Source organism: Apostichopus japonicus, chromosome 17, assembly GCF_037975245.1.
Source record: "Apostichopus japonicus isolate 1M-3 chromosome 17, ASM3797524v1, whole genome shotgun sequence".
Lineage (NCBI taxonomy): Eukaryota > Metazoa > Echinodermata > Holothuroidea > Aspidochirotida > Stichopodidae > Apostichopus > Apostichopus japonicus.
This window is the reverse complement of record NC_092577.1, coordinates 21,202,731-21,215,705: the sequence shown is the minus strand read 5'-3', so window position 1 is coordinate 21,215,705 and position 12,975 is coordinate 21,202,731. Positions and strand designations below refer to the sequence as shown.

General features: G+C 41.4%; 1 protein-coding gene across 1 annotated transcript; it reads left to right on the top strand.

Annotated features, from left to right (window-relative positions):
- The first annotated feature begins 9,878 nt into the window (after positions 1-9,878).
- On the top strand, positions 9,879-12,732 carry LOC139984684 (uncharacterized). The gene is made up of 3 exons (XM_071998692.1): positions 9,879-10,275; positions 11,133-11,248; positions 12,337-12,732. The coding sequence occupies exons 1-3, from the start codon at positions 10,099-10,101 to the stop codon at positions 12,368-12,370; spliced, it is 327 nt and encodes a 108-aa protein (XP_071854793.1). The 5' UTR covers positions 9,879-10,098; the 3' UTR covers positions 12,371-12,732.
- The last annotated feature ends 243 nt before the right edge of the window (positions 12,733-12,975 follow it).

Genomic DNA, 12,975 nt, shown 5'->3' with positions numbered 1-12,975 from the left:
CAAAAATGGCACCAGATTTAATGCCGTCTAGTATTTCTTTCTCCGTCATTTTCCATTTCTTTTGTAAGGCATAGGGGAATAACATTTTCCCGAAATGTCATTCACAGTGGCATTCTTAGGCATACCGACATTACTTACTACATACTACTCGAGCCCCCCCCCCCCCCCAGCCAAAAAAAAAACAAAAACATTGCTCTAAAATACACTATAGAAATCTTGGCGTTGTCTTGGAAATCAGAAAAAGAAATCCCCTTTAACACCCTTCAATAAATACCTGAGGGTTAATCCGGCACAGATATTCCCTGTTTGAACATGTCAATTTCTTTGTCCTGTAAAATGCGAACATTTTTGCAAGGCTTCTATGAACGGGACAACATCCTTATTATTGTACCATACTAAAAAATCCGGAAATGTTTTCATGTTATTTTGGACCCAAACCTGTTCACAGTGTAGATATTCTCCCATAGAGATGTTTGTGTTCCGGAAAGTATTGGAAAAAACCCTCGTTGGGTGAGAGCGACGTTATAGATAATTTGTCGATCATCCACCCAATCGTATGGAGGGAAACCTTTTTCCTCTTTACACTTATAGGCAGCTACAAATTGCGCGTAACTACATCCTGGGGCCAAGTAGGTCTTAATATCTACAAACGTTAACCATTTACATGAAATAGACATATAATCATTGCAGCGTTTGATAATGCGCCGAATTCCGGGTTGAGAGCCGTCCTCACCACGCAGTTCATGGACGCTCTGGTACAATAAACATTTTATGACGTTAATGTCATATTTACCTCAATTAAAGCCGATGACCGGAATTTTCGTACAGTAATTCATAAAGGACTCAAGTAATGATTTCAAATTTCTAAGTAGGTTCTTATCACCAACCTCCCCATTTTGATTTCGTAACTCTTATTTCCTCCGCCGCGAGTTTTAGACTTCTCATAGCCGACAGAAATAAGCCCCCAGTAGTAAGTTCTAGAAATGCACTTCCACTAATTTCGGTGCAGTATGTTTAGAAAGTTGTTCATAAGTTTACAAGAATTCCCATCAGAAACGAAACATTGAGGTGTGGTATTACAGGAACGTTCGAACAAACGCTAATACTAAGGAGTTTATGTTGTCCGAAAAAAATGGAGTTAGTGACCCCGTGACTGAATTATATCTGATTTATTGATATAGGTCGCTATATCATATGTAATTCTGTACGGGTACAATCTTTCCGTCTGTGGAATGTGCAAGTCAATCGACTCTAATCCATCAACTATAGCACCAATGGTGCAGAAGCTCATACCTATTCGAGCATAAAAATGTAGGGCCTACAAAACTTTATGGTCCACCATAATTCAGATTCCACGAATTTTTGGCCCATGAGGCCAAACAGATTAGGTTGCAAGACAATTTTTAGCTCCCTCTGTTCCCCGTCCATAAACAAGGCGGTTCTCAAACCTCTAGTCTCGCCTAGTCAGCGACAGTGTGTTAGAATTAATACCAAATATAAAGATATTTGCAGGCAGTAATGTACACTGTTAAGCAGGACTCTTTTGCCAGTAATAGATTCCATTAGAAGACTACACATGTATGGTTCCCAGGCAGTTTGGGGTTAGGTTTATAACAAGTATTATCTCGCCCTTTTCAACAGTAAAGGTCATCATATAGAGCCACCCAATGCTTTATATACCAGTTAGGGAGACTGGATATAGATGTCATCACTGTGGAATCGAACTTGCGACTGGGTACTGTGCTGTTAGGCAGGACTTCCAGGCAGTGGAGGGCATGGTTAGGCAGGGCATTGTCATTCAGGCAATGTTAGGCTTGACTGCCATGTAGTACTGGGTACTATTAGGCACATCTCTTATGCATTATCTCAAATTGACCTTCAAAATGACAAACTGATCCAAGAAGCTTCAGTAATCACCTCCCAAATGATAATTCAATTAGCTTTAGTAATTTGGTTCTTAACTTTAGGGGCTAAATGTCGACTACCGTATTTATCCCATTAAATGCCCCATGGGCGTAACATTTACAAAAGGCAAAAGGGGGCACTATTAGGGGTAAATTTCTGTACACCATATATTAATACGCTGTGGACTTTTATTGGAGGATTTCCTGCTGGACTGTATCTAATTTACCAGTAGGATTACTTCTATATTTTAGAGGTAAGAAAGTGTATCTGTAATCAGGATATTTTGGGGCAATTGACTGATTATTAGATCCAACCAAGGCCTTTTAAACAACTTATGACAGCTATATCAAGTGTACCTCCGAAATTGAACTTGCAACCTCTCGTGAATATCTACTAAATTTGGAACTTCTGGATTATCATAGCTGTTATGGTTCAGGAGATATCGTGTCACAAGCTTCTGTGACCTAATAATGAGAAAGTAATGAGAAACCAGGAAATTGAGTTTCTTTCTGAAAATATATTTACAATCTGAAACAAGTGCTCTGCTCTGAAGAATGTAATGGGTCTAAAAGTGTGATAAAGGTACTATAGTTGTGCAAATCTATATATAACTTTGGTGTAAGAAGTCAAGGTAGATATATAAAATAAAATTAATATACTGATAAAATTGCAGGAAAATGACATACCCTCTGAATCTTTGACATACCCTATAATACGTTTTAAAAAATGAGTTGAAGTGCAATGAGGCTGGTAATGAATGTAAATAAAAAATATCGATATCGGGGCAAGCAAACTTCAATAATGTATGTATGTATGTATATGTGATCTTCCCGCAAGCAGGAACTCGCGAAAGAAGCCATGGAGGCTTGTAGACTCGCAAGCTGACCGAAGCCAATCTCTCGGCACACATCCATTTAACGTCCATGTCGGGAAGTTGTCATTGAACAACACCCTTGCCAGACGACACACATTGCTGTCGGCGGGGAATCGAACCGGGGATCTCATGACTGGGAGACGCCGGCGTTAACCACTAGGCTATACACTCCGCCTGGATCTGGAATTTATTCAGAAGTGGATGGCTGATTGGTATGATCTTCGTTTGATAGTTGCACAATTGTTTTCCCCTGAATATAGAAATTAAACAATTTGTTTCAGAAACTCTCAAGAACATCCTCAAATGTTTTTGTCTTAAACAACTTCGCAGATAGTTCTTGACAGAGAACAAATTGTTCAAGATCATCATTGCTAAAGAGTTGAACTGTGGAGAGTAATCTCTGAATTTTCTTCTGCAGCAATGATATGCCCAGTGGTGGCTTTCTCTGGTGGAGTTTCGACCTGGAAATAAGAAAGTATGAATGTAGTATGCATAGTGATTTTTGGCCCTATTTAGAATGAGTTTTGAGATATGCCATTAAGAGATGAGATATTAAGAGATGAGACATGAGATATGCCATGGTTACTTTGTTGATATGTACAGTACAAATACATATTTTGTGTTTCAAAGCTAATGAATATGAAAAATTTGGCCTTGCTACTCTCTTCCAATTATGCCATCATAGCTGTTATGGGTGAGAGGTATTGTGTTTACAAGCGGGTGACTCAAACCCATACAAATATATGTACACACACACATGTCATAGTCATCACTCTTCTGAATGTCAGAAGTTCACACAAGACAGGAAGGGAATGTGTTTAGGTTTACTTACTGTAATGTAGTTCTCGAAGTGCTTGAAAGACTTAACTCTTTTATGAATTTGTCTTTCTTTGGGGAGACGTCTGAAAATGTCACTATATCCCCTGTCTTGATAGATGTTGTGGCCTTATTCCACAAGGCTACCGGTCTAATAATGGAGCCTTCCTTCAATTTTATATTTCTGACCAGTTGTCCATTAGGTATGGTACTTCATCCTGCAATTTAAATAAAAGAAGAATATTGGTGTTATTGATTTTCATATTTATCTTTACTAACACCTCCGAAATCTGTAGTATTTCAACTAATCAATAGGGCAACACTTTATGTGAACTAGAACTCTGTAGACATATTTTCAGCTACTCTGCTTACAATGGACATTGCAAAAACATGTGCAAGCTTTCATTTCGGCTTTACAAACAGCTCCATACTTTTTCTTGTTGAAAATTCAAACACTTCAATACACTTAGAACTGCAGTTTGAAAGGTTTCGAGAATAAAACAGACTATATAGACATTTCCATATGAAATGGTTGCACGGCATTGTTGATTGCTCATAAAGAAACATGTAGTAACATCAAGGAAATCGAAAATACCTTTGCTTCAAACATATGTGACAGTTGTTACATATTCATATCCGATTAACCATGTTGCAATTGTGTTGGGTTGGATTGATATAGTTTGTTAAATCAATATTATTGGGGTGAATTTATTAGTTTTATTTCAATTATGTGTGAGAATTATGGGTTACGCTATTATGTACTGAATTGCATTTCGAATTGGATTGAGAATACATTACCAGACTTACATTTTGAATGGTAAGGACCATGTTCTGGAGCAATAACCACTGATTATACCATACATGGCAAAACTAGTACTGGTAGCTAGTGAATCGGAGGCATTCATTGTATTGATTTCTCTAGTGTAATAGTTGAGAGTGGAATGGAAAGTTCTGTGTATTTAGTACATATTGTCCCACAGAACGAAAAATTCAATGGTTCTGATACCGTGGTCTATCTACAGACAATATTTTGAAGTTAAATCGATATTTTAATTTTCAATTCACGTAAGATCTACATATACAGATATGAGTGAAATTCATTGTTCTTGAGTTATCGTGGTAATGATATGGAATTTAATGTCATATAATTTTGTACCAAACATATACTAACACAACCATACCAAGTATGAAGCTAATTAGACCTAAGGTTACAAAGATATTGACATTTTTAGGATTTATGCTAAGCTTTCCCACGCATTAATACTCATAGGATGCATACTGAAAACAATAGGGAACGTCTTCTCACTATGGGGATTATATATACCAAGAATGGTATGAATTCAACATTTTGTTCTCGAGTTATCGTGGTAACGAGCTATTTTCTGACTAAGTATTAAGCTTGCCCACTCATGAAAACAATTGATATGAAACTTGTGGTTCATATAATTTTGTTCCAACCATATACTTTCACAACCGTATCAATAATGAAGCTAATCGGACCTAAAGTTATAAAGATATTGACAATTTAAGGATTTTACGTTAAGCCCGCCCACTCATTAATATTCATAGGACGCATTCGTCCACTCACTTTGGGGATTATATATACCATTTATGGTAGCAATTCACTGTTTTGTTTTTCAGTTTTGGTGGTAACAAGCTCAGGTGTCACACACATACACACATACGCCAACTACTCTGTATAGGTTCCGATGTTGCTTTCGGCATCGGAACCAATAAAGAGTTAAGTGTTTGATACCATTCCAGTAAATTGTGTAAAGCGTGTTAACATGGCATTACTTTCGACAAGTGCCACTGGGACGAGCTGGTACGACGAGATGGGGGAACCCTCTCTTAAAATGTCGGCTTCAAGTGACGACTCGGACGACGATATGTCGTCTAGGGCGCGCTTGAAGCTTACGGAATCGTCGTCGGCGTAGTTTTGCCCCATTGCCCTCTCATGGCCCATACACTTTCAGTTGCCACTTTGAACGTGAGTGGCATGAGGGATCATCGCAAGCGCCGTCGCATTTTCCAGTATTGTAAATCAATGGAGGGTCGACTGCGTTTGCCTGCAAGAAACACATATTTTGGAAGATGTCCCTCTATGGGCTTATGAGTGGGGTGGTGAGCTGCATGCTTCGTTTGGTTCGTCTTCATCCTGTGGCACTGTCATCCTTCTGGCACCTCGTCAGGCGGGTTGTGCCACTAGGGTGGAGACGGATCACGAGGGCCGATTGGTTTGCATTCTATTCAGTATTCACAGGGTAACATCTCCATTTGCAATGTGTATGCTCGCAATCGGCCTTCTGCTTGACGAGATTTTTTTAAGACGCTGCTTTCCTTTGTTCCTGGTAGTGCGCCGTGTGTCATGGTCGGAGACTTGAACTGTGTCCCAGACTCTGGTCTTCACAGACTCAGGACTTCTGTGTCTGCTAGTCCTGACGCTGGGATCACAGAGCTGGACAGATTTACTTCGGCACACCTTTTGGCCGATGTATGGAGGCATATGCACCCGTGTAGTACGGGGTATACGTGGGTGAGACCTAACGGAGAAGTTCCGCCAAGGTTTCGAGACCAGGTACAAAGGATGACAAACATTGAAGCCGGCCTTTGCCTCTACATCCCAGTGGTGGGATGATGTCAAGTTGCGCATCAAACGCTACGCAATTCAGTATTGCGTGACCCGCGCACGGCGTCGAAGACAAAAATTCTCCAAACTGTGCGCGGAGGTCAGGTTTGGCGACCCTTCAGCTGTCATCGCTTTGCAGGACATATCTATATGAAAAGTACCACGGTGCCCGCGTCAGGGCCCGTGTCGAAGCGGTGGAAGCCGAGGAGCGCCCATCACTGAGGTTTTATCAGTCCGTAAGCTCATCGGCGGGTGACCGACGCGTCCCATCTGTGCGCGCTACTGATGGGACCGTGGTTAGTGACCCTCACGGCATTGTCCGCGTATATAAAGATTATTATTCGAGTTTGTTTACGCGTGGCAATGCGGACTTGTCGGCACAGGCCGATTTGTTGAGGGCAATGTTAAAAACCGTTCCCCACGATGTCAATGATATTTGGGGAGGGGGGGCGGAATAACCACTGTTGCGCTTTGGAAGGCGCTTTCGAGGATGAAGAATGGCAAGTCCCCGGGTTCGGACGGGCTTCCGAGGGAGTTCTACCGGGCCTTCTGGGCAATACTAGGACCCGACATCAGAGCCGTCTTCGAAGACGCCTTCCAAAACGGACTGTTAAACCAAAGTCAACGTGTTGGCATGATTACTTTGCTGCCAAAGTCTGGGGACCCCTTGGATCCTCATAACAAGCGTCCGATCACCTTGTTAAATGTGGACTACAAGTTGCTGGCTAAGGCTTTGTGCAACCGCCTTGCACTGGCTATGCCACATCTTGTGGGTGATCTCCAGACTTGTGCAGTGAAGGGTCATTGCATCCAGCAGAATTTGTGGTTGATGCGCGACTTGACCGACTTTGTTATTGAGCGTGATCTGCCATGTGCATTGGTGTTTCTTGACCAGCAGAAGGCCTTTGACATGGTGGATCGCGGGTTTTTAATGAAGGTTTTGGAGACGTTTAAGATGCATCCAAATTTTAGTACATGGATTTCTGTTTTGTATCAGGAAAGTTTCAGTTCTGTAATCGTAAATGGGTTTTGTTCGGAGGTAACGTGTGTTGTTTCGAGTGTGGGCTCCTTTCGTGCCCTTCTCGCAGGGTTTATCTATCTTTGAGAGAGCTACCGGGGCGAAGTTGAATCCGGGAAAGACAAAGGGCCTTCGTCTTGGTAGCTGGAGATAGAGATTTACCATTCGGTGCGGCGTGGTCGGATCAGAATATAAAAATTAATGTTATATGGTTCGGCTACGATGCACCTTGTGATGTCACCTGGAACGAGAGGGCTGAGGTATTTGAGAGCATGCTCGAAACTGTCGGCACCCGCTGGCTTTCGATCTTGGGGAAAGTCACCGTTATCAGCCAATTCCGCGCCGCGTCCTGGTGCGGTTGGAGAGAGCGATATTTTCATTCATTTGGTCGGGTGGTACAGAGCTGGTCAAGAGGGCGGTATTGTACCAAAAACTGGAGAAGTGGGGACTATGGGTGGTTCATCTGGGAAGTAAAGTAACCTCTTTGTTATTTGCAATTGTTTGTAGCGGTGACTGACCCAGGGTTGCCTTGTTCATATTATGTACGTTTTTGGGGCGGATTGCACTTGCGTCGATGGGTCCCGGCGCTGTTTAGCAACAGAGAACCGCATAGCAGTACTCCAAACAGAGTGGTGCGTGTCATTTGCTCCGCTCTGATTGAGTTGCCCCCTGTTGACCTGTCACAGCCGGCCCTCGTTCACAGTTCGTTGCGGGATAGTGCCTTCAATGCAATTATTGTACAGGGACGTCACTCTGCCGAAGTATGGCGTTCGGTGCATTCGAGGCTGAATGGTTGCAGGCTCCGTGATCTTGCATGGAGAATTGCACACGGTGCTTTGGTGACCAACCTTAAAAGGTATCATTGGCGATTGGGTGATGGACTGTGCCCAAGGACCGGCTGTGACAGCTTAGAGAGTACCGCTCATGTATTTTGGCATTGGCATTGTTGCTGTATTGCATCGCATTATTTCTGTTTCCTCTACTGTGAAAAAAAAATGTTTGGCGGAAAAGATGGTAATGTGGTTTTTAGGGGGAAGGTTGCCAGTTGGCAGGCAGTCCTGGGGGCGGTGAAGTCTGACATTGGCCTTTCAAGTTGAAGGCGATTATCGCCGTTTGTCTGGGGCTGCCTTTTTTGGACGGTGGTGTGTTGGGGAGGTGTTTTTGGTTTCGCTGCGTGCGGGTCGTCCTTTTGTATTTTTTTTTAATGTTTCTGTGGGGGGGGGGGGGGAGGGTGTTGGGCGTTTTTTGTCGCTGCAGGTCGGCGGGCGTATGTTGTTTTTTTGGCTCGCTTGACCTGGGTTTCGTTTTTCAGAATGGGATGGTTCGGTAGTGCCGTTTGGCCGTGACGTTTTGTATCCCGCATGGCGGATCACGTAAAAAGCACTTTCGACAAGGCTTGAACAAATGCCAAGCCTGCAAGCTTAGGGCAAGTGAAAAATCAGTCGGGCAAGTGTAGTGATGAATAGCTTGACAGGCAAATATAGCCCTTAGCCATGGGGCCAATGCTCATGTCATGGGATGCAGGAGTTTCACAACTTGAATGAGTAGGTTTGAATGGGGCAAGTAGACTTTCCTGCAGGCATGTCGGTTTTAGTAAAGAGCAACTCGCCACACAGGCAAGTCAAAGAAATTGTCGAAGCCTGCTTTTGACTAAACTATCATGTTGCATTAGTATATGAAAGGTCCCAATGAGCCATCTACAATATACTACAGCATCATTCCTGCTGACCAAAAGAAGTTTATGAATAAATAATGCAATCCTTACCTGGACAACTTGACCTTTCACTGTTATCTGTGGAATTAGAATCCCTGGTTGTGGCAACTAGCTGTGGAGGTGGAGGGTTCACTATATGTCTTGCATGGATGATGTCACTTTCTGAAAAGTTGTTTAGAGGTGTTGCGGGAAGGACTTTGCTTGTCTTATTTAGAATGATGGAAGATCTCCCTTTCTGGAAATTCCGCATTAATATGGTTTTCTTTTCTATAAGCTTGGGAAAATGTTTCTTTTCATAGCAGAGTAATTTTGCTGCTTGCGTTTGATCTGCAATACCTGCTATCAAGACATTCCCTTCGGTTTTCGTTTCCCACCAGGTAAAGTATCCATCTGTAAAATATAAAAATAGCACAATAAGTTGACTGAGGGAAAACCAGATCTAAGGAGAAACGAGGCAACGAGTGTAGGGTTGGTTTGGAAATACTGGTGTGGGAAATAACCAAGAAATATTAGGAAAAAGTTGGGATATTAAGTAATTGACTAATTTAGTTTGACTTAAAGGGGCGTGGTCGTCATGAAATATCGACAGCAATTTATTTTTCAATTTTCTCATTGGTTTAAGGTTTGTTGCCAAACGGCATTGTTCATTGTGATGTAAGAGGTTTTCACATGGGAAAAAATAAATTCGTTTTCAGTATTCAATATCTAGCTTTTAAAATTTTAAAATATATAATTTACACCATTGTAAATTATTACACTATGCGTAAAGATCGGAAGTGACTGGTAAGATGGATTCTACTTTAGGTAAGAGAGAAGTATAAATGGTATCTGACCACTAATTTCCAAGAGGTCTGCCGAACACATGTGTGCAAAACACAGGCGCTGTTGCCACAGCGGCAATATGAAGTGCATGCGCTACATATGTACAGTCATCATCGCACTAACCGAATCGGAATCGTTGCTGTGTGTGCTGTATGTGTGTCTACAGACTTACAGTACAGGCAACCAGTTGACAACTCGCCTTCAACATATGACAGTACCACCGCCGAAACATTCACTCGAACGTATATTTTGTGGATTTCGAAAAACCGTCTTTGAAAATTACAAACAAAGATGTCATCTGAACTAGAGTAACAATCATCATGGGATTCACAATTTTCCGGTGGAATGTTAATTGTAATAACACCTGTCAGAGACAGCCCAGCACTAGGACAAGGGGCCGAGCAGGAGCTGGGTGTCCGTGCAAGGGACTAGGGGCCTACTGCAATTCTTTCTGTACTTGTGGGACAAAAAGGAAAGCTTGCCAGAAGAAACCTACGGTAAGTTAATAACTGTCAACACAGCGTCTAGGTTAAGGTAGGCTAGGCCTAAATGTGTCATTAATAAGCCTAGGCCTAGGTCTATAATGTAATGGTACAAGGCGAAGGGTAATGGTGCTCTCGGTGTGCAAACGAATCGTCAAATATAATGCATGGTTGGAAGGGAGGGTGGCAAATGCACTTACAATTTGAAGTTTAATGTACAGGGCCTTATTTCATCAGCTAAGAAATTATTTATTTATTATTACTATATTAGGCCTAGGCTAAGTCTAGTAAGTTAAGTGTATATATATAGGCCTAGGCTAGGGCCTATGCCTATAACTATAAACCAAATAAAAGTAGCCCTATAGGCTTGGGCGCTTGACATAAATAGGGTTAAATGAGAATATGACATTGCTTTGGAGAGTGGGGCGATTAGGGGATGGTTGTGGGATTAGGGGATGGTTGTGACCAGCATGGCAAGCCCTGATACAAACATGGTAATAATCTAGGACTATAGGATTAAGCTGGTAAAGTACTTTAGATACAGCAGTGGTTATATACCGTGGGGTGCGTGTCAGGGATTAGGGGATGGTTGTGACCAGCATGGCAAGCCCTGATACAAACCTGGTAAGAATCTAGTACTAAAGGGGTATTGCTGGTATAGTACTGTACGCACAGCAGTGATTCTTTACCGTGGGGTGCGAGCAGGGGAGCTATACTCTGTATGAATAACAACTGTCCTGACAGATTAAAGCCCATATATAATGATATCTAGAGCATCGTCATCTGATATCTACACTCAAACAGGCTCAAAGCAAGCCATGCTAGAAATGTAGCATTCATAAGTGTCTTTTGATTTTTTTTTCTTTATACAGGATTTGTCAGACACTGGTGATAGTGAGGTCTCACCAAATGAGCATGCAGCAGGTGAAGATGATGTGCACCTGGGTAGCAGAATGTGGCTTCAAACAACAATGAATCTCAACTTCAGGTTGGCATAGCACACACTTTCCACTTTACTAAATATTGACATTATGTTGATGATCATAGACCACAAAAATCATACATATGCAGATTATGATGCATATAATAATGTACCGTAGTACAAGGTTATGTCACAATGGGCAACTGCCAATGTTATCAGACCAAAATTTGTCCAGATTTTATGATGCATACAATACAATGTTGTACAAGTTGATGTCACAATGTGCAACTGTGCCCACTGTTATCAGACCAATATTTGCTTATTTTTCTATTTATAATTTATGTTGTACCGAATTCTTATAACAAAGAATATTGTCACACATACATTGGTGCAGTTGGACACCTTAGTGTCAGACACACCTTGAAATCTCCAGAGAGTGATATTCAGATTGCAGCCAATATTACAGGTTTATGAAGTTCCCTAACAGAAGCTAACTATGTGATGTCACCATGCATGATGATTGGGCTGAACCACCCCCCCCATTCATAATCCCAAAATAATTTATCCACACCAGATATTCATTCAAAATATTAAAGTTTAATGAAATTCAAACTCATAATACATTTCCAGATAAAAATTTAACATTCCAAAATATGTCAGATTTCAAGGTTTTAAGTAAATAAAGATTAGAAAATGAAAGTATAGCTTCTGAGGAATGTCAGTCTTTGTGAAATCAAAGAAAACCACATTTTGTCTCTTTCAATGATAACCAAACTAGTTATCTATCAAGATGAGTATTATGTTTTGTTTCACGTGAATGGCTGCGGTCGGAATTTTTTGGTATGAAATCAAATGAAATGTTTGTGTTCAATTCTTTCTTAAAGGGATATTCCAGTGGCTGAAAATGTGACATTTTTGTGGAATGAAATAGCTCATAAATAGTGCCATGATTGCATCATTCACTCTGCTGTGTTCCACATGCATTCACAAAATACCAAAAATTCAAAATTTCACCATTCAGAGTGTTATGAGGTAGTGAGTTTGACCCCAAAAAATATTCTGCATTTTTACTAGCAGCCAATTGCCCTGCTATCCCTTAATATGTTCATGATTGTACTGAAGGAATAAACAAGCTGTTTTCAATTGTCCAACAGATGTATGTACAAGGGTTGTCATGAGAACAGTTAGAGCAGGTTGCAGTAGAGCTCCGCAGAAACCCAGATGCTCACAGTGATCTCACTGCGCCAAACCAAACTGAGGAAGTGACTGCTTCTCGTGAAATGTCTGCAATGTGTAGAGATGCTAACTGATGTGGAAAAGAAGTGCTGCACAAACAGGGTGCAACAATGTGTAACTTACTCGAATGCATTTAGTGATATTTGCCTTAATGCACACATCTTGGGTGTAAATATGCACATGCGAGAGGATGATCTTGCTTTGGAAGAAAACAGAACCAACAGGAACTACAGACATTATGCTTACAGAAATTTTATTTACTGGAAGTTTGGTCGCCTAGGTAGAGGAAATAGAATGGTATTGCCATCCTGTTGCATCTCAGAGATAAGGGAAAGATATCCATCTGTGGATGGACAATATGTAGGATTCAATCCTGGCAACAACCTCATCGATTAAGAGAGAAAACAATTTGAAAAGAAACCATATTGGCACAGTGATAAGAGTGGGGTGATGGGGGAAGAGCAGGGGGGGGGGAGGGGTGAGGGGTTACTGTTACTCCAAGAAGTGCAACATTGTTGAAGGTAAACTGATTACTTCATGGTTTGTGATAGGGATTT